The sequence below is a fragment of the Apteryx mantelli genome, chromosome 3 (genome assembly GCF_036417845.1).
Source record: "Apteryx mantelli isolate bAptMan1 chromosome 3, bAptMan1.hap1, whole genome shotgun sequence".
Taxonomy (NCBI): Eukaryota; Metazoa; Chordata; class Aves; order Apterygiformes; family Apterygidae; genus Apteryx; species Apteryx mantelli.
In genome coordinates, this window is record NC_089980.1 from 45699668 (window position 1) to 45721744 (window position 22077).

At 35.5% G+C, this 22077-nt stretch overlaps 1 protein-coding gene across 1 annotated transcript in view; it reads right to left on the reverse strand.

Annotated features, from left to right (window-relative positions):
• The window catches only part of TTC27 (tetratricopeptide repeat domain 27), a 145042-nt gene that overhangs the window by 99983 nt on the left and 22982 nt on the right, over positions 1 to 22077 (reverse strand). The window contains exons 6-8 of the mRNA XM_067293266.1: positions 18039 to 18203; positions 13152 to 13288; positions 8577 to 8689 (exon numbers count right to left, since the gene is read on the reverse strand). Coding sequence (XP_067149367.1) covers positions 8577 to 8689; positions 13152 to 13288; positions 18039 to 18203 — 415 coding nt within the window. The remainder of the gene's footprint in view (positions 1 to 8576; positions 8690 to 13151; positions 13289 to 18038; positions 18204 to 22077) is intronic.

Consider the following 22077-nt stretch of genomic DNA (forward strand, 5'->3'; position numbering starts at 1 on the left):
AAAAACCCACCCCAGTTTCAAAAACTTAGCCCAATAAAAATGTATGGTTTTTTTTCTACCTATATTACTTAAAGTATCATAAGGCTACACTAGTACTTTGAAACAACTAATCTGCAGTTCTACAAAAAGACTGAAGGCATTTATCTAGAAACGTATAATATTAAACAACTATGGTTTTTATGAAATTCAGAAACATAACCAAATTGATAAACAGACGTATATCCCAAACAATTAGGAGGGGCGGCTCTAAAAGCTGAAGACCACATGCAAGATATAAAAACTAATGCCAGGTAGAGTGTCACAGGTAGTTGAATGAGATATAAGAGGGACAGGAACCAAAAAGGAATAGAAATGTTTTAGACAGAATAAAAGAGTAATAGACCAAAATATATTTTGCAGCAGAAAAGTATTTGCTAGTAAATCAGCAAAGCTAAATTTCCAATCATTTGGAACTTACAACCACTTATTTACTCTGATTAATCAGATCTACAATGGGAACATAATGGATAAGATATCTAGTTTAAGTAAATAGTTATATAGTTTAAGACTTAATTAGCTATAATTTTTTAATAGTGGAATTAATAGCAATCATTCCAAATTATCCTTTTTTAGATGATGACTGAATATTTCTGTTTCAAGAACAGATTTGGAAAGTTAGCAAATGTTGAAAGCCTTATGTTAAAAGCCATTAGAATAAGAAAGCATTCTTCAAATAGCTGAAATTGTATTCAAATGCACAATACAGAAAGAATCAAACTCTGTCAGATTAAATGAAAAAAGATAATGATAATAAAAATGTAATAATTATAAAAATATAATAAGGTAGTTCAAAAGAAGTTTGAGGAGCAACTAGCCAAAGGAATCAAAACCAGTGCTAAATCCTTCTCCCAGTACGTCAGAAACAATCATCCTGAGAGTCCATAGAGCCAAATTATAACCTTGCTATAAAAGCCATTGCAGAGAAACTATATGAATTTATTGCATTAGCATTTATTGTAGAAGAACATAGTAAAATTCCCACAAGAGAGTCCTTCTGGGAAAGGGAGAGTATTACAGGATTCCATGGAGAATCTCTATGAAATTAAAAAGCTGTGAAAGAGGTAATGTTACAAATAGACAGACCCGATGCTAAGAAATGATCAGGAGCAAATAATATTCACAGAAAAGTTGAAGTGAATTTTGGGATGAAATAGCTAAGTTACTAACAGCAGTGTTATAACTCAGAGTAATAACTCCTCTTTAAAACCTCCTCAGTGCCTGAAAATACGAGGACGGCAAAAATGATGCCAGTCTTTAAAATTAATCATGGGGAATCCACATAATGACTGGCTTGTAAACATAATTGTTGCAGGTAAATATGTAGAAAATCTATAGTGAACAGAAAGACTGGACACACCTGAGCAAATATAACGGACACAGGGAGAGTCAGCTTGGCTTCTGTAAAAGCAATTCCTGCATTACAAACCTGTTGGGGGCTTTTGAAAGGTTAAACACACATGAGGATACAGGTGAGCTTGTTGATAAAAATTAACTTGGATTTCTGCAGCACTTTTGGGGAAGTCCCTCACGAAAGACTTTCAAAGAAACTAAGTATTCATGAGATAAGAGAGAATGTCTCTGCAAAGGTAAATAACTGATTAAAAAATAGGAAATGGTATGAGGCAAATGGTCAGCCATCACAATGGAGAAGGTCACCAGTGGAATCCTGCATAGGTTTTGTGCTGTGACCTGTGTGCTATAACATTCATAAATAAACTTGAAAAGGAGAACGTATAGTGAGTTGAGAAAACTTGCAAAAGATATGACACTCTTTGTGGAAGTAAGGACGTAAACAGCCTGTGAGGAGCTAGAGCAGGAGCTTACAGGACGGGGTGAGAAGGTAATAAAATGTAAAAAAGTGCATCATGTCAAGTAATGCACAATAGGAAGAACTTCACAAAAAATGACAGAGTCTGAGCTCACCACTTCTACTCAGGAGCAACTCTTCGGCATTGCAGCTGCATGAAAACATCAGCTCAGTGCTAGGCAGCAGTTAGAAAGGCAAATCAAAGCGTCAGGAATTAATTGGTTAAGGAATAGAGAATAAAAAATAATATACAAAGCCTACATAAAATACCACATAAAGCCTTTATTTGCCCACCTATGAATAGTATGTGCTGTTCCGGGCCATTTCCTTTTGAAAGCAGTAATTCAGAACTGGAAAAGGTTCAGAAAGATACAGCAAGAATGATCAAAGACAAAAACTTCTATGAAGGGAATGACTGAATAGGTTAGAACTAACCAAGGAGGGACACTGCAGCAGTTTTCAAAATTGTTAGCAAAATGAAGGCAGCATTTAGGAATTGACAGCTCATCATCTCTTCCAATGGAAGAGCTAGAGGTCACTAAATAAAGCTACTGGGAAGCAAAAGTAACAGGCAATGATTTTTTGAACAACAGACACAAAATGCGTAGACAAGCGGATTTGCCAGAGGATGCTATAGATGTGAGATGTTTACATGGGTTCAAAGGAAACTAGACAAACATTGGAAAGAGATCCACTGAGGGCTGCTGTATAAAGAAAACAGATTAGGCTCATGAAATCACCATTTAGAGGCTGGGAGAGTACTAGAGAGAAGAGAGCAACACACGCTTTCCCTATTCTTATTTTCTGCTAGGCATCATCTTACAGCCTCTCTTTAAGACAGAATATTGAGTTAGACGGTTGAAGACAGCAGCTGAGTTTTGGTTTGCTTATGTCTCCTCAGTCATTACCTGTTTGCAAGTGAAGACTATACAAATTAAAGGTCCTCAGGTAACTACCTAAAACTGCACTTAACTAGCATGAGATAGATAATGAAAAACAGATAGGTCAGACTTTCCACATATATATTTTAATAAGTATTTGTTGTGTTTCTATGCAGTTATACTGGCTGTGTTAATTTTGGGAATGAAAAAGAGCCAAACCCAACAACCTGACCACTTTACAAGCATTTTCAAAGTTTTGCAAAGATTTTTCAAATGACTAATGTTTCTTATGCAAGTATCCTGAATAGCAAGACAGGAAGTTAATTTCCCAAGTGGAATCTCTTCACACAGCTATATGTACTTGTGCACAGCAATATATTTCATAGAAATGACTTTAAACAGCCATAAACTGACCATGGTGAGATCATTATAGTGTCTGGCACTGTAATTGGTTTGTTCCTTCAAAAAAATCTACACTTACATGAGATGTTTGTAAAGATGGGTCAGAGTGCCAACAAGTATTTAACAAAAATCTTCATCGCCTTTAAATGCTCCAAGATTTTATTTTATGGATTTTTACAGAATCACAGAATGGTTGAGGTTGGCCGGCAGCTCTGGACATTACCTAGTCCAACCCCCCTGCTCAAGCAGGGTCACCCAGAACACTTTGCCCAGGATTGTGTCCAGATGGCTTTTGAATATCTCCAAGGGTGGAGACTCCACAACCTCTCTGAGCAACCTGTTCCAGTGCTCAGTCACCCTCACAGTAAAGAAGTTTTTCCTCATGTTCAGACAGACCTTCCTGTGTTTCAGTTTGTGCCTGTTGCCTCTCATCCTATTGCTGGGCACCACTGAGAAGAGTCTGGCTCCATCCTCTTTACACCCTCCCTTCAGATATTTATACACATTGATAAGATACCCCCCTCAGTCTTCTCTCCTCCAGGCTGAACAGGCCCAGCTCTCTCAGCCTTTCCTCATCTGAGAGATGCTCCAGTCCCTTAACCATCTTAGTAGCCCTTCGCTGGACTTGCTCCAGTAGCTCCCTGTCTCTCTTATACTGGGGAGCCCAGAAATAGGATAACAAGTGTAAGCGCTGGCCATCCACAGTTAGTTTTACATAATCTCTTCCACCTCAACAGCTTGGAAGAAAAAATACTTTCTAATTATTAGCAATAAATAGGAACTCATTGATGAGTACAGGTTTGTAATCGTGAAGTACTTCACCAGTCAACATTCTACTCAGGCAGCAGTTAACTCGTATGAATCACCTTCTTATTACAAAAAGCAAATAAAATGAAACTGTATGTTTCATTTCCTGTTCCTGGTACAGAAGCATTACATACATGAAAGAAATAAAATCATTTTGCCTAGGAAAATAAAGAGAGAGAATGGAAAAATACAAAAACAGTTGTTTACCTGCTTTTGCCTTGTACTTCTGATACAAGCTATATAGCATGACCTTGCTGTAAAGCACAAAGAAGGCAGCAATCACATATATCAATTGGCACATGATCCACCTCACTTAACTTCAAAGATCTAAAATTTAGGCATTTAACTTCAGCTAATTGTCTAGGCTTCATTCACAGTCTATGGGAAAAGATGGATACATGCAGGGAGTGATTCAATCCAGTCTACAGTATGTGCCTGAAGTGGAATGAATCACACTCTGCAGGTGCCCATTTATCCACTGACTAGAGACAAAACCAGCTAAGATTAGGGTGGCTAAAGGTCTTCTCATCTCACTTACCTAAGTTTCCCACTATATTTCCACTGTCAATATGTGTATCGGGATTTTTATTTTATTGTAATTGCTCAACTGATCCAGTTCATACACAGTAATTCTGATAAAAAGTCCTTTAGTCCTAAGGCCATTTAGTGTTTATGCAGGTGTTTCAAATATACTTCTACAGTTTATTTTGTAAACTGTGTAATATGTTATTATACAACTTATTATTGTATAATAAAATTTAGGCTTCCCGTCAATTTCCTCATCAGCTGAGGGTATCAGCTGCTGTGTCTATTCCAACAGTGACATAATTTTGGCTACTTCTAAGTGATGAGGGAAACTCACTCTCCTCTCAGTTTCTCAGCATTTTGGTATCTATACTATATTAACACATTGTTTAAATTGTATACCGGCCCATTCTTGTTTACTATTTGTTATGGTTATTTATCAGGACTTGAATATCTTTTTTCATCAGCCTCTGAAAGGTTGGTTCAAGGCTTTATATAATTTTTGACTAGTCTTAACAGCTTGACTATAAAAAAAATTATAAAACATCATGACTAGTTATTTTCATATAAAATGATGAGGAAAAGTTCCACCCAGATGATGCTTCTGCACTCCTAGGAGTTTCTTTTAAGATTTCCTTTACTGTTGCAATGAGATGATCTGAAGAGACCTCTAGAGGCTTTCTTCCTAGATAGATACTACAAAGTCTGGATATGACCGAATAGGTGACTCTGTGTAAACTAGGCAGTTTTTTTCATTATTGTTTTTCACACCCTGTTTTATTTCATCATCATAAGAGGTAAACATTCTTTTTCTTTAGATTTAGTTCCTCAGACTGTTCAATATTTGGAAGAGAAGGGATTTGAAGAGAAGTGTGAGCACCAAACGCTTGAAAGGAAATTGCGTTCTTCTGTACTGTGGTAAGACTAGGCTCAAGGTGAGGGGGGGGGAAAAAAAGTGAGACAGGAACAACAGCAAAAGGTGAAACGTATGTAAAGAAAAAATTAAAAAGCTAAATGTGTCTTGAGGCAGATGAGACCATAAATGGGCATCTCGCTAACTAAGCAAGCTTCAACTAGGAGATTAAGGTAATTAAAACAATAGTTCAGTACATCTAAACCAGGTTTGAGATAAGAGACAGACAGAAACAACAGATGCCACAGAGGATTGGCTGGGTACAATTTACATTGCTACATTGTTATATAAATGAATTGTTGATAAAAGAGTTGTTCTTTACTTACATCTGTGTAACAGAGGTTTGGGAAAAAACAAAAACACCATCATATCAGTTCAGGTTTACACACAATTACAAGCTGGCTTAAACATACTGCATGAGACATTGCTTGGATTTTTGCAGAGGCAGCTGGTATGAGATATTTTAATAGTTTGAAAAATATTTTATAAGTTCTTAAAGCGGTATTAGAGAGAAGAAAATATTTGTGATGATAGCGTAATAGTATTTTGTTAAGTCACTTAGTCATAGTAACCTATTTAAAAGGAAACTTTTCATAGCAGCAAACATTAAGTGTACTTCAGATAATTCCATAGCATCTCATGTGACTAAGTGTTTTTCAGTAACTGTAATATTTCCAATTTATTCTGCTACCCATAACATTTCTACATATGTTCCCAAGATTGAATTAACATTATTTAGCTACAAAAAAAAATATAGGAAAAAATTTGCTTTTTTTTTTTTTTTTTTTAACCTGTGGGCTGTGTTTCTTCAATAAACCAGGTCAGTCTCTAAAACTTTATTTACATAAAGAAAAACATCCATTTCTGACAATGGCAGTCAACAACAGATACCATTAAAGTGGTGCTGGACCTAAAACAAAGCCTAGTTAGAACTGCTCTGGAAACACAAAGAAAATCTAAAGCCTATTTAACTCATGAAATATTTATTCTACAGGTTCTCAAACACAAAGAAAAAGTAAGAAATTTGCTATAGCCAAGGTTTGAGAAGTATTTTTTGTTTAAAAGCTATGACCAAATGCTTTAACATCTATAAGCTTCCTTGAAAATTGATACGCCAATAGCTGATATACATACCAAGGGTATGGCTAGCAATCCAAGTCTAAATTCCATTTAGTCAGAAGGGCTGTATCCTAAGTCTCCATATAAGAACACTTCTCAAAGCTGAGATTCTACTAACAATTCTGGAACATGGCTGAATATCAAATCTTGGCTTCATCTACGACTGAAATTGTTTCAGTTGCTTAACATTATCCCACCCATTGAATGGCATTTACCACTCCTAGGGGGAAGCAACATTGAAAGTATTGTTTTTGTTCTATTTTTTCCTTTCTTAAATGAGGTTCTTGCCTTGAGTCTTGCCTAACTTACATGCCATTGGATTATAGCGTACACACACGGCCAGCAGTCAAGATGGTTTCTAGCCACTATTCACAGAATGACAGTGGTGGTTTTGAAGTGACACATGGTGGTCAGGAAACCTACTGTGCAGCCAGCAAGCATCAAATTCAAATTCTACCCTTTGACAAAATACTAAGACAGACTAATATGCAAGTTAAAATTTTCTTGGGGAGGATGGAGGGAAGAGGGATAAGATAATCCTAATATAACACAATACTGCTTTAAGAAATAAAGTACATATGAAAATGCTTGTCAGGAAGGGGAGGGTGAGAGATTTTGGGACAGGGTGAAAGACTAGAAATGACTGAGCCAAGAATGAATGTCAACCACATCGCTCACTCCCCTCCTTTGTCCCCAAACTGGTTCTAGATGTGGCCTTGAAAACATTTCAAATTTAAGCCTTTGGACATATGAAGCCACAGTACATATTCTATGCATGAATTCTTGACTGCAGTGGGTGGACTGAATGGTTAAAGGGCATAGCTGAAGCCAAAGATGTCCAGCTTCAGCTTTAACTAAATAGTCAAGAAGGTGTCTGGACCTCCAAAAAGTTGCAGTCTGCAAAATGGGCACATGAAAGGAAACAACTTTCTCTCCACTAGTGACTCCCCCTGCACAAGAAGGGGAGAAAGAGCTGAAAGTTTTGGCAAATGGGGTTGGGGGAGAGAAACTTTATAACTGCACTGCAAAACAGGCAAAAAGCCCTACACAACAAAAGAATTACTGCCAAATTTTGTTGTTAGCTTATGTCCCTGAATTCTCTCACTGGCCCTTTCAGTAACTACACGCTTAAACATTTCAGAGTATAGCTGCTACTGCTATCACCCTATCATGAAGATGCGTCTAATAACATCCATGTGCCTTCACAGAGAAAATATTGGTCTGGGAATCTCTTGTTGTTCTGCTCCTGGCCAACCTTCTGGCTTGGACGAGAAATTTCAGCAGTACTTTTTCCATCATTTGGCAACTGATGGATCAGAAAAGTGCTTTGAGAATTACAAATGATGGATACTCTATTAGAAGTAACTATTCTTACTTCACCACAGTAACACTTCTGAAACAATCACACAGTAAAATTATATGATAACTGTAATTGGCTAAAAGACCATTAAGTTGTAGAAAAAAATATTTTTCTATTAGAAATCTAGGCTATTAATTGGAAACTGGCTTATTATCCTCAAAGCTCAGTCTTTTTGCTGCTTTGTGCCCTTTCCAAAACCCACATAGCATAAAACTTTTGAAAACCAGGAAAAAGAAAACTTAGGTGCAAAACCATGGGAACTTTGTGCTACAGCTTTAGCTAGCAACAGCCCATCTAAATATCTACAGTATTCCAGTTGCACTCAGTAGTGGTGGTAGGGTTTTTCTTGAGAAATGAGGTTGATCCTTATACGAGGCTGACACTGCAGGTTCTGACTTTAACCAGATGTCATCATCATATGGTAACTAAATGCCATATGATATTTGAAGGCTGATTAAACTGAGACACAGAGGACAAGAAGCTTTTCCAGGATAAGAGAATGATATAACAATTAATGAAGCATTGCTGAAAATCTGAACTGGACATCAATTTTCACTCTGAGATAACTGAAAATTCCATCCATGTTTAATGCAAATTTCTTAGCTTAATGGTCATCCAGGCTATACAAAAGGGAAGGAAAGAAGAAAAAGCTCAACTCGTCACTATGTTAGTCCATTATTGAAAAGATTTAACTAATTTTCTAATAACTACAAATTAACTTACCAAATTCCAAGGATTACAGCAAGCTCTTCTGCACACAAATCAGGTATCTGGTACTGATCAGCATCTGCTAATTTTATCTCATTTAGCACTGTATCATCATTTAAATCATAATTCTGTTGGAGGGGGAAAAATACATTTTAAAATAGAATGGCAAAAATGATAGAAATAGTTGCAAAGAAATTCTGATGCCTTTAAAAATGTGAAAAAATATACAGACTTGTTTGAAAAAGGTTTACATAAACATATCATAAAAATACCAAATTGAAAGTAATTTTTCATAATCTTCAATGCTTTCATGGTTATTATCACTCCAGCTGACTAAGCCAGTGGAAGGATTTTTTCAGGGTGGAAAAAAAAAAAAAATTCTCCCCTTCAGCCAAAGGAACTACTTTCACTACAAGAAGAATGGTTATCATGCAGAATGCCTAACAGGAAGGGCACTCAGAGCAACTTTAAGGAGAACAGAACACTCATATTTTCTTAAGTAAAGGCTGAAGAGTTTTTTCTTTATTAATTTTTTTCTGATAGCATTATCAATAATCTCCTCCTCTATTATACAGAATCTGTTTTGGCTTATCTGTATGATGTTAAATGCTTTCCTAACAGGAAGGCTTTCAGGCTAGTGTCCACGGACCTCTGGGCATCTATAGATTTCTTTTAAAGTATCAGCAAAGCACAACTAAGAAAAGCATGCTTATTGACAGTACATTTAAATTCCTTATACTGGGAACTGCTCTCTTCTTTTGTTGTTGTTTTTAAAGAGCTTCCGCAAATTAAAGAAATGCAAACAAATTACCCCACTGAACTGGCATCTCCAGATACTCTTCCCTGGTAAAGGCTAGGATGGGTATTCGGAAAAGGTTTGCTCCTGGGCAAGTATTTGTGACTTATCAAACCTCCTCTGGAGCAAAGAGTTTGAGGAGTGTTCAGTCTACCTTCTACAAACAAGTATTCTACCTTAAGTTCATTGTTGGTCATTTAACTTTAAGATGAAGGTAATACAATCTGCTGAAAAGTGTGAATTACTGTGTTCATAGAATTTGTGTTTGTTTGGAAACACCAAAAGATTCCTTTGGTTGCATCCAAGGAGGAAGTTGAAATATTGTTTCACTTTCCCCTGAAAAAACAAAGCCTTTAAGCATATCATTGAAGATTTTCCAGTTAACAGAAGTAGTTTTGATAGTGTATTAAAAACAGAAAAAGGATTGATATAACTATTTGGAACTTCCTTTTCTTTTCCATTCAATGTCCTTGTAGTAAGGTTTTTGATGAATAATTTTTTCGTTGACTAAAGTAAAACAAGGGTCCACAGAAGATCAAAAAGTGAATGGGAAGTCTTCAAAATGGGTTATTTGCATTCATCACCAGTGCTTTTAACACTATATAAGTGAAACTAGGTTGTGATTTGAGAGACAATGTGAAGAAGTTATTGTTTTAATTTTAAAAGGAACACAAGGATTGCCACTCTTTAAGGTATATTTAAAAATACAGTCATTTTCTTTTCTTACTACATTAGATGTGCAATGATTTTAGAACAAAGCACTATGCTAATATATTGATACTATTTCATCAGATGTAACAGAAATTACAATTTATAAGACAATTAGTTAAAGATTTCCAGCTTCTGGTCTACAGTTGAATTTAGCCTGTATAAATAATACTAATTGTTTTAACTTCACTATGAAGATCAACCACCTGAACTGTGTTGAAGTTGCAATAGTATGCAAAAATCTTAAAGCATGATTTATATTCTCAGATAAAAAAATCCCTTATCTTCCAAAAAGCATTAAAAATAGGCCTATGTTATTTAAAACTAATCAAATTTATTCTAACTTATCATTTCATATTAAGAGTCCTTATGCATCACCTCAGTCCTGAGGTTTTCCTTTTGCAGACACATCAGCAGTTTAACTCAATGCGCACTCTCAGACTACTTAATGATTCTGAAGAAAGCTGACCTGTGAGCAAAGCCTTGAATTTACACCCTCAAACATTCATTTTGCAATGCAAACAGTTTTCCTTTTAGTGCAATTAGAGATAATATAACTGGTCAGCAGCAAGGAGGGGCACAAAGTGCTTTGCCAGAAATCAATCCAGCTGTCAGCCCAAAAATCAGCCAGTCAACCCTGCTATATTGGCAGCATTTTTAATGGAATGAAATTACTAACCCTTTAATCACAAAATAACTTGTTCAGTAATCTTACCTTCTCTTTATATAATAGGGGTATAATTTAAGGCCACAGAAGTGAGCACTCCAGAACAGGAAATGAGAATTAGAAGGTGTAACCAGTCTCAGCTTTGCCTTTATACATACTGGCAGAGTTTATGATTCTCTTGGGAAATTCTCCACGCAGCTAGTATAAGTCCAATTTTTGGACAAATAAAGCATTTTACTTGATTTGCAAATAACAAATGGTAGATATAAAATAAGAACAATGGAGAGGGGAAGAAAATTGCCCTCTAACAGTTTTGCAACATTTCCCTTTCAGGGTTCCATGTGCATATGTTAATTCTGTGAGGATTCTCAAAATTTAGCTCCTACACATCTTCCATGAGCACTCTCTTAAAGGAATACAAAATACATGAAGCATCTGGCCTAAACTTAGATAGAGATGCAAGATTGTTGTCAATAATTTTTGCATCAGGTGAGAATAGCATTAACTCCAATTTTGGCTTAAATAACTTCAAGATACTCTCAGGGCTGACAACTTTAAGATGTAGACAGAAACCTGGCATAAAAAACACTAGGGCTCACAGCTAAAATCCACTGACAATTTACACAAAGCAGCTGTATTTTGATATTACATTATCAATAGAGACATGCTGGTTAAATGATAATTCAATGCACATGCAAACTGGGGATTCTATGTAGTCAAGTCTAGTCTAACACCTGTGACAGGACTCGCACACATGATGTTAAATAAACGTCTGAACTTGAAATATCTCAGGTTTTCCTCAAAAAAAGCAATTGGTTCTACTTGTATCATTTTCTAGAATTTCTGCCATGCATAAAATGCATAAATAAAAGTATAAATAAATAAATAAAGGGCTTTTTTGTCTGTTTGTTTTTTTCTTTTTTTTTTTTTGGAAGTAGGTTGCAGGAACATAAAGTCTAGTCTTCTGTAACAGGGAGCCTGGGTAGCTTATGAAAGAATTGTATGATGAAGATGCTCAGAGTTACACAAAACTCAACTTCATCCCTGCAGCCAAAACCACTCCAGTCCTTTCTAGTTCCATGTTTCTACTTATTACTAAAAGTAGTTAACTTATATGGTCTAGTAGTGTTTTGAAAAAATATTCATCTGTACAGTAAGATTTTAGTAGGAAGGTGTAGATAACAGCATGACTGACTTTTAAAAGGTTCCAGTTAACCCAATATTCATTCCTGAATTCTTCACTAAACCTACTTCAGCTGCAGGTCAAATGAATATAATATTTTATTAGTGAGGATAATATATTTCATTCCATATTATACCTACAACCTAAAACAGTGTAACTATTTTTATTCAAACAGTGTACCCATTTTATTTCAAACTGAAGTCCTTACTGGATATAGACAAAGGCAAATTTTTCAGTGTCATAAATGACTAGAAAAAAGTTATACAATATTGCTTTTAGGGACCCACTAAGAATATTACATCATATCATTTAGTACTTGGTAAGTAGCACTTCAAGTTTATAACTAAGTCTGACACATTCATCACCTGGCTTCCCCTGAGCTCTTACTATCCTTAAATGGTTACTACATATATATTTTATCACAGCTGCGAGTGAAAATATAGGATAGTTTCCTAAAATATCTATGCATTAAAATTAGAAAAAGAGAATTATTGTCAAATTCTTTTGCTTAAGACGCCTATTTGACCTAGAAGCCTATCAAGTCATAACCTTTTTGTAAAGTCTCTCCAACCTAAAGACTGAATCTTGGACCATAGGGTCCCACTTTCTCTTCAACTTCTTCAGCAAGTCCAAAAAACCTTAAATACGAACAAGAACTTATCTTTGTGAAGAAAAATGCCTTTCCAAAACAGTTCAGTGCTTATTAAGTCAATTCATAATACGAGTCATCATGCACACCCTTAAAATTAGTAGGGCCAAGTTTCATAATTCATACCAGTAGAAGTAACTAGACCAATTTCCCATCTTTGCACTGTTTCTACACCTGTCTGTCAGTCTTTAGGAGTCTGCAGGCTTCTGTGATGCCTTGCAGGCTACCTCAAAAAAAAAAAATCAGTCTCTCACATCTCTTTTCCCAACTCAGTGATTCTCAGTCACTAGAAATCAATACACAAACTTTGGAAGCTCACCCTTGCAAACACGCTCTTAGTTGAGTAGCCACATACATCTTGCAGATAGCCATATGTTGTTTTAGCCCATGTCCTTTACTTTTAGGCAAAGGACCGCCCCACATCTTGTCCAAAAACTTTCAGAAATCGTAAGTAAGCTCCTTCTAGGTACCACACACTTCCCCCTTGCAAACACCCAAGAAAAGCTTCAAAATGTTTTCATTAAAGTGGATTAAAAATCCCAACTGGATTTTAAGAAATTAAAGAACAATTCTTCTCAAATACATACCATTGTTAAGTTTTTTACAGGAGTAGGTGCTGGACTTAGTTCACTGTGAGGAAGGAGGAATTTATCTGTCCTTTGGACATCCAATATAAGCTGTGCAACATATTTTTCCTGAAATCGTGTTCTTTTCCCCAAAGCACCTACAGAAAATTAATATAAGTTACTGACCACCATAAAATAGTCATCTCACCATATACCAGAAATTGCTTATAAAATGCAAAAGAAAGAAACACACTAAGAATTAATCTGTAAGGTTCAGGAGTGGTTTAAATTTGTTTGATTTACTTGTAACAAAATACATGCTTCCTCACTGCTAGGTAGCACACGTACATAAAAACATATTACAAATATATAAACAAAGCTAAAGTTAGGGAAATTCTCCATAACCTTCCACACGTCTCTTGAAAATGCATAGTCACCAACTTTTATCTGTTCCCTTTTCTAAAATACTAGTAAAACACTGAAAACAGTTACTCAATTTGCCTGCTAAAAGAAAGTAATTCATAACATGGAGACATTTAGGCAAATAAAAATCCCATAATACCTTAAAACAGACAAAGTTCTCAAACAGAAACAGTTCAACAGTATGAAAGCTTATAACAGGTATCAATATTTAAAAAAAGATTAGCTTCTGAAGTCAAACTTCTGGGCATTTGAAGATCTGACTGCTTCTGGGGAAGCTATAGATTTGTAGAACATTCAGAAAATATGATCAGGATGGAAATATCCACAAAATCCCATTAACTTAATTTCTAGGGCTACATCAGTTTGTAAGGACAAGAGATAGATGCTTGAATCATAAATGGTTGGGCAGGTGGGAAGGGGAGAGGATGGAAGAAAAACAGGAGAGGAAAAAAGCCTTTAACTTTTCTTCAGTTCCGCATTGTTTCCATACTCTTTTCCATCCCTTTCATCTGTATTTTATTACAATAACTAGATAGTCCGCACAAATTTTTCTTAGGAAAACATCTTTGCTCAGTGTTACTGCCGTTCATATAACTAGTTTTAATGGAGATGACATTTTCTAAAGTACACATTTTCTAAATTATGTTTTACAGCTACAGGCCATCATTTAAAATATTTCAAAACTTCTAGGGGTCAAAGACATGCCATTGCCATAATCGAGCATATAAGATCCTGTGAAACTACCACGGGAGAGAGTGATGCAACAAACCAACACAGACTGTCTGCTGCATTCATCAATATGCAATGCAAAAGTCATCGCGGTTTTGTTTCTTCAGTTCTTTATTAGACACTCGAACAACTTTTATTAGCTTTTAGGATGGCAATTAATCAGGAGGACATTTACATCAAGTTGAAAAGAAAAACAGAGCTGTTCTTCCTCTGTTAGCAGCCTCTTTCCAAGCTGCAGTCAGATATCATAGGGCAATTTCAGAATGGTAACATAAAACAACAGAATCCTAACCAGAGCCAAAAATGGAGCTAAAAACTGCTCCACAACATTTGGAGATCTGCTTGCTTACTATTATACAATGCTCAGGTAATGTGAACTGTGAAAGCTTAAATATAAAGAAAAGGAGAACTGAATACTGACCCACTGTTGGTTTTGCAGAGCCAGATGAAACTCAAATGAACAGGTTTTAATTTCATCATAGCTTTGAAAATTTGCAGAGCATAAAAACTTTGAAGCAAAGATGACTAACTGCTCATGGGCTTAGGGGATAAGGGCCAGAGGATGAGGCCACTGGCAGGAAGAATCTCCTGGTACAGGCAGGGAAATAGCAGACACTCACTCCCACCTCCCTTTTTTTCCTGCAGGTAGAAAGAGGGCAGTAGGGAAACCAGCAAATACACTGATTTCTCTTCTTCTGCCCACCACCACTTTTAATGGGAGAGTCCCATTTTAAGAGTTTATGAAGAAGTGAAAAAGGTTTTAAAAATATCATCTTATAATCACAAGACAATCTACAGAGAGAGAGAAGTAATGGGTAAGGATTCATACCCATCTTACACAGCAGCACTTAATTCTCAATTTTAATACTACTTTTAAGGCATTATGCTGTAATTCACATCCTATTACGCCTTACTGCTTAAACACCTGAATAAAACACTTGCAAAGCTATGCTGGTACCAATCAACTATTAGCATTACCTACTATCTTCCAGAAACTGCCATTTGTTTATGCCTGAGACTTCCCTCATTTTTCTTTAGCCGATTACAGGGATAAAACATTTTTCCATTAAAAAAAACCAACCCACACATGTATTCAAGACTGGAAAAAAATTACTTGTTTTATACCACCATAAGTTCTCACCAAAGAGAGGGAGTCTACATATTAATAAAGATTTTACTTTCTCTCCCATATCGAAAGTTCCCAGGCCTTAATGGACATGAAAACAATAAACACACAATATAAGGATCTCAGAGTTTAGCATTACTAATCCTTCAGATCTGTTGATCTTTAATTTATTTAGGATTACCACCCTTCATTTTAGAAAATTTGTATATAAGAAGGACCACAGCCATTTACTTTAGTTATTTTATTTGGAATTCTTCTGTGGAGTTACCGATGGTTGTGACTCATTGTGAGATATATAGGGATGCTTTTTAATAAATGATGAATAATATACAGATCTGAATATAGTAGAGGCCTCAAAAAACACAAGCCAAAACATCTGCAAGTTGAGTACTTGAATCTGCAAGTATGATTTAGTCATGCATTTCTAAAATAACTTCAGAAAATACTGGTTCTAAATTCTCTCTTAAAAAGCAGCATATCAAGTTCCATGCCTTAACAAAACGTTCTGTTAGCAAAGACTACAATCATTAAAGAAAAAAAACCTCTGAAAATCCTCTCCCAAAAAGGAAATTCCTTCCAAAAGCCTTAAAAAATATCTTTGCTAGAGGTTGAAGTTTTACATTAAAGCAAAGTCTTTCTTGATGATGTAACATTCTTTCTATTTAGCCAAAACACGCATGTCAAATGAGCTTGTCTAGAATGCCAATTCCCACATGTTCAGTTCATTTAACTTGCCTGCAGGTTAGACATCGTTCATAACTATTCTAATACATTTATGGAGATAAACCACAGAGCTTCCAGGAGTTTCACAGCAACATTTTTCTCAGAGACCAGATGACCACAGTCTCTCTCCGGGACCAGCATAACCTCTTGGTAGAGTAATCAAAAATACAAATACTTCCACAGTGCATCCAAACTTATTTTTTCTATTGAACAACAGCTTTTTTTCTATGTTAAGTTTAGGGAAATTATTCATCAGAAATCCAAAGGTCTCTTTTAAAGAAAAAAGGCACAGAGCTGTAAACTGACAAATATCAGTTAACCGTCACCTGCCACATTGATTTTATTTGTTCTTGATTTATTACATTTTGTCAGTTTAAGTACTGTTAGAGGCAGTGGGTTTTTTTTGCTGTTTTTTTTAAATACAATCCAATAACAACTTGGGTTAATTTTAAACAAAAACACCTTATAATACCAATTTTGCAGTACATGTCATGCAAGTTTAACATCAGCTTAATTCAAAACATAATGTCACATCTCAGTTACTGCATTGGTTTCAAACATGCATTTTTCAGACATCCAAAACTACTTCAGTGAATTTTTTGTTATGAGTTGCTTAATTCTCAAAGGAAATTCAGAAATATGGGATCTCCAAAACTGGAGTATCTCATCCCTATTTGCATCAGAGACCATTTTGTTGTTCACTGTTCTGCTAATGTAGGAAAGAAGGGGTAGGATCAATTGAAATGCATGGAATTCATTCAAATATATGGAAATTACTTCTATGTTTATATCAAAAACCATTCAGTATAATCAGTTCAATCATAGTTACACAAAAACATCCATTATGCCACAAGATTTTCATTAAAGATTTTCCAAAGTTAACATTTAGAACTTTTGAATAAATGAGTTTGGAGTACCAAAACAAGTCTAATATATTTTTATTAAAATATTAAACAATCTGACGCTATATGGAGGGGTAGCTGCAGCTCCAATCTAAATGGGAAGGACTGGCTAGTCTTGTGAGATAAGGTGGTGTAGTTGGTAAGGAGGCTTTAACTTTCAGTTCTTCAGTCCTAATTCGCTAATAAGTATATAGAAAAACCTCAACATAAGGTTTTTGCATTTCTACTCAGACAGGACCAAAGTTCTCACATGGAAAAGCTGTGCATTTACATCATTGGGTTTACTTTAAAAAAATATATATATATATTAAAGCAAATATTGCATTCAGAAGCAGGACCAGGCTGGAAACCAAATAATCCCATATCTATATGTATAATTTCAACAGAAATTGCAAGTGCAGGAATCTGATCTGCCTGACTCCAAATAATTAATTCTTTCTTATGGCTGAAAGGATAATTACAAAGTCTCTATAGTCACTGAATCCTTGATAGTTCTGTTTGTCAGAAGTTTGACTTACCTCACTTATATGCTGCAATAACAGCAGTCCTGAGAGTTACTTTTAAATGCTATTCACATGGAGTAGATTTAGACTAGTGGCTCAGAAGGTAAAAAGCTGCATCAAATCATCATGTAGACTTCCTTGCAAGTGTCTCAAAAGGAAAAAAATTCTTCTCATCATTACAGATTGTGATACCAGCTAGTTCCTTTAACAGAGCCAACTAGACCTAGAATTTAATAAACTACTGAAGTATGACAAGGAAGCAGTGAGTTAAAGGACTACAGGTGCTCAGACACTCTCATTAAGCGTGACATTGTCACTACATGGAATATTTATCTTCCCTCTTCCAAGTCATGCTAGTTCTTAAAAGACAAATAAGTTGGAACTGTCTAAAGTGAAGAATTTTCAAAATATATTTCTTTTTTCTTGGATATGTAAAAAAATAAAGCTATGAATTAGTTAGGTCTAACCAACGATTTTCATAGACCTTGCAAGCAAAACTTACCTGTCAGACTGATCTGCAGTTTGGTTATGTCTTTAGCTGTACTGAAACATTGTTTAGCTTTTTTATACTCATAGTAATACAAAAATGTGTAGGCACACTCAAGATTGAACTGAACTTCTAAGTGCCTGCTTTCACCACCTGTGAACAAATTTTCTGCTTCTGTCACTGCAAATTAAAGAAGAAAAAAGAGAAGCTATCAAGACACAACCCAGGAGAATATTCAAAACATACATACTTATTTAAAATACCGGGACTAAAATACTGTTATGCTTAAAGCAGACCTGTTGTGCTTTACTCTTCTACGCATCTAAAAACATACACTCAGTGTATAAAAAATAAGAAACATTTTAAGTTTTATATCTAAGAACTACTACTAGGATAAGAAGAAAGGATAGTTTAATTTTCTCTTGCATTTTACTATTAAGCTGAGTTGGGATATTACCCTTGCAGGAAATATACAACACTAATCATCTAGGACCTACTAAAGAATGTAGGAACTTAGAAAACAGTGAGTAGAGGTGAAAAAAAAAAAAAAAAATCCCTCCTTAATTAGAAGGCTTAAAATGAGAAAATTTGGCTAGTGAACTGAGCACTGAAATGGGACTTAGGACTCTAGTTGTGTTTTTAACAATTACTGGCTTGCTGAGCGATGATGACCACCTTCTCCATCTGAACAACAGAAAGCATCTTGGTAAAGAAATCCGAAATCCCTAGGAAAAGAGATTTGATATTTTTTAATTTAAACCTTAAGTTTAAAAAAATTCATGCTTATTATTTTTAAATGGAGGGTTTTTTCACTTTGGGCTTTTTATTTATTTAATTTTAGCTAGAAAATATTTCTATAATATAATTCTTTCAAAGTTTATACCGTCTGCCTAAAAAGATGGCACCCAAGATTAATATAGGTACTGTGTTATTTAATGGATACTTAGTTTTCCAAATATGCTTTATTCAGATTAGTAAAAAGCCTTACTATATGAAGAAACAATACAATTAATACTGCCATGGATTTTTTTTTAAACCTTTTTCTACGACATTTGAATTTAGAGATTGCCACTCACCTTTAGACTGAACATATTTTATTGATTAAGCCTTCTAGGCAAGTTTTTTTTTTTTCATGCAGTGTTGGAGAATCACAACACTCATTAATCAAACCGTTTCTTTTCATTTAAGATAGAAAGCTAATGATAAGTTTGAACTTACTCTGTACACAGCTATAAAAGAACCACACAAAGTATTACAATATCATTTAAAAAAAATTTACATGGATACATCCTGCCAATTCTGAAAGAAACAACTTTTTTTTTTCAAAGTCTGAATTGAAAGGTTTTGTTTGATGAAAGAAAATCAGTAATTTATAAATATTACTCTAACAGCTTCCAACTGAAATAGGATAGAAAATGCAGCAGGCTTATAAATTAATCCTTAAAAAAAATTCAAGGGACTACAACTATTTAAGCACAAAGTCGGTGCAATTTAGCCACCACTTTTGACACAAAGACAACTTCAAACGCATTATTTCAAGACTGAGAAAGATAGCTGAGTATTAACCTCACAACTAGGTAATGTACATTCTCCATTAACAAAGCATCTGAGGTGTTTAATACTTTTGTCCATACTTACTAAAAACATTCTCTTTTTAAAAGAGAATGATTCACATAGGACCATAAAGCAGCTGAATTTCTAGCAAAAGCTATTTTATTCTTTTTCAAAAAAACAAAAACAAACACCCCCCCAAAAAAAACCCACTTCCAGTAAATGAGTTAGGACATCTGTCATATTTGCCAGTTTTCCATACTTCATGTGCATATAATGCTACTCTGATGGTTTCCCAAATGACAAAAATCACATTTACATGAGAAAAAATAAAATTAGTTTTCTATGAGGTTGCACACAAAAACCCACCCATGGTTTTATACTAAACACAGTAATACATTTGTACTGATTCCTTAGAGCAGCTTGAAGAACCAAATGCCGAAGGGCCATTGCCAGTGCGATGAAGCTTACAAGGCACTGAATGTGCAGGCACACAAGTGGAAACCTTACAAGAATGCAACTTTCTGATCAAGTAATTTTGATTCAATTTCAAAGAAAAAGAAAAACAGGCTATAATCATACGTTATTTCCTGATTTTCAATAGCTAAGAAGTTACAATGATCTGAATATAAAACTATCTACTATAAACACGTGCCAAAACCATATATGCTCTTACAGTGATGAACCAAAGAGGTGTGTCAATCTTTTCTTTTTGATTAATCATCTTTTTAAGCATTCACTATGGTTGGTATGACAATTAAAACCTACAATTTCTTAGAGCAATGAATCTAGAAACCTACCAATTGTTTAACTTCATTTTGTTTAAAGACATTTACAATTTTGTTCTAGAGCGATGCATTGAGACGTAGTCTTACTACTTCCCTGTCTCAGTGCCAGTTACTTACAACGCTAATTGCAAAACTTGGCAAGTCTAGACGTTTGAGACTTAATACTTCAAAGACCTTGGTGGGAAGTTTCCCGATGTTACTGGTGTCAGCTTGGCCGCAGGGGCGCGCCGACGCTGCTGCCAGCCTGCCCTGTGGCAGCCGGCACCACGTTTGCCACGGGGCCCTGCAGAGCAGGAAGCGGCAGGGAGCCCTGCTCTTGCCGTGCACCAGCTGTGCAGCACGGTGGCTCTCGGAGTCGGGTGATGACACTGGCCCTTGCGCTCAAACCCAGCGTATTCAAAGCGGAGAAGCTAAGCTCTCCCAAATTTTAAGGTCTTGTCCTCCAGTAGTTAAGACAAAACTTCCTAGCTGATTGGATGCAGAGCAAGCAAGTAGGTTTTTCAAGGCCTAATCAAAGACGATTTAAAACGTTTACCAGGTGTTTATTTGAAGGTATGTAAAGGTATCTGTTTAAAATTCCAGATGGCTTAAATAAATTAGAAAATAAACAAACAATTAGAGGAAGGAGTTAGCATAACTTGCCTGGCAAAGCTTACGACCGATCTGAGTATACATTACACCATTTTCTCCGGAAACTATAGCCAAGGTTCTCAGAAGAGGTCACTGAAAACATGCGTCTTCCTTCTTATTCAGCACGGGTGCAGATGCAGCACCCTGTGCAGATCAGGGCTGCTTCGGTAGCTCTGATCTACCCAGCAGCACCGAGTCAAGCTATTTCAGGTGATTTTAACATTACTCCTCTTCCAGTTTTGTTCCAAATTTTTAGGTATTTCCAGGAAGCAAAAAATAATAGTCAAATAACTGTTTCACGAAGTACTCTATTAAAGCTTTTATTTTATCTGCTACTTGAGAGAACCTGAAAATGTTTCAAGGTGCTCCGTATGCTCCAGCAAAGCTAATGTTATAAAATTATTCCGTCAAACAAGCCTTACAGTATTCAAATACTGCTGAAAACTGCTGGCATCTAAATATCGTTGATGCTGGGCAGGTATGGATCACTTATACCCAGAACAACAACAAAAAATTTACAGAATGAACTTTACAGTTGCTGTAAGTGCTAAAAAAAAAACCCCAAAACCCCAACCAACCAAACAAAAAAACCCACCAAAACAACCCTCCTTAACCATCCTTACCTGAATGAAGCACTCCAACATCCACTTGTTTCATAATGTAAAATACACAGATATTTTCATAAAACAATTTAGAAAATATACATTCTAAAAGCCCTGTACAACTTAACACACAAATATTCAAGCCTCACCACATTTAAAGTAAGCCACAGCAATTCTGTCTGATACAATCCATTCACAACCATCAAATCAAGCAAAAGAATCCTCCCAAACAGTTAACCACCTACTCAACTCTCCCTTTTTTGAAATGGCTTTGAAAAGTAGGTGGGAGATTAGCTTTTACAACATACCTTGAAAGTCATATTTTAAGGAATTTCTGTTTTAATGCAAGCAATTAAATGGGTTAAATTTGGACAATTCATCCCACTGGATTGACATGACAACCATTTTTTTAAAGTAAAATTCAATTTGCTACAATTTATTCTGGTAATTTAAATGCACCTTAGATTTGATTTGTTGCATCAG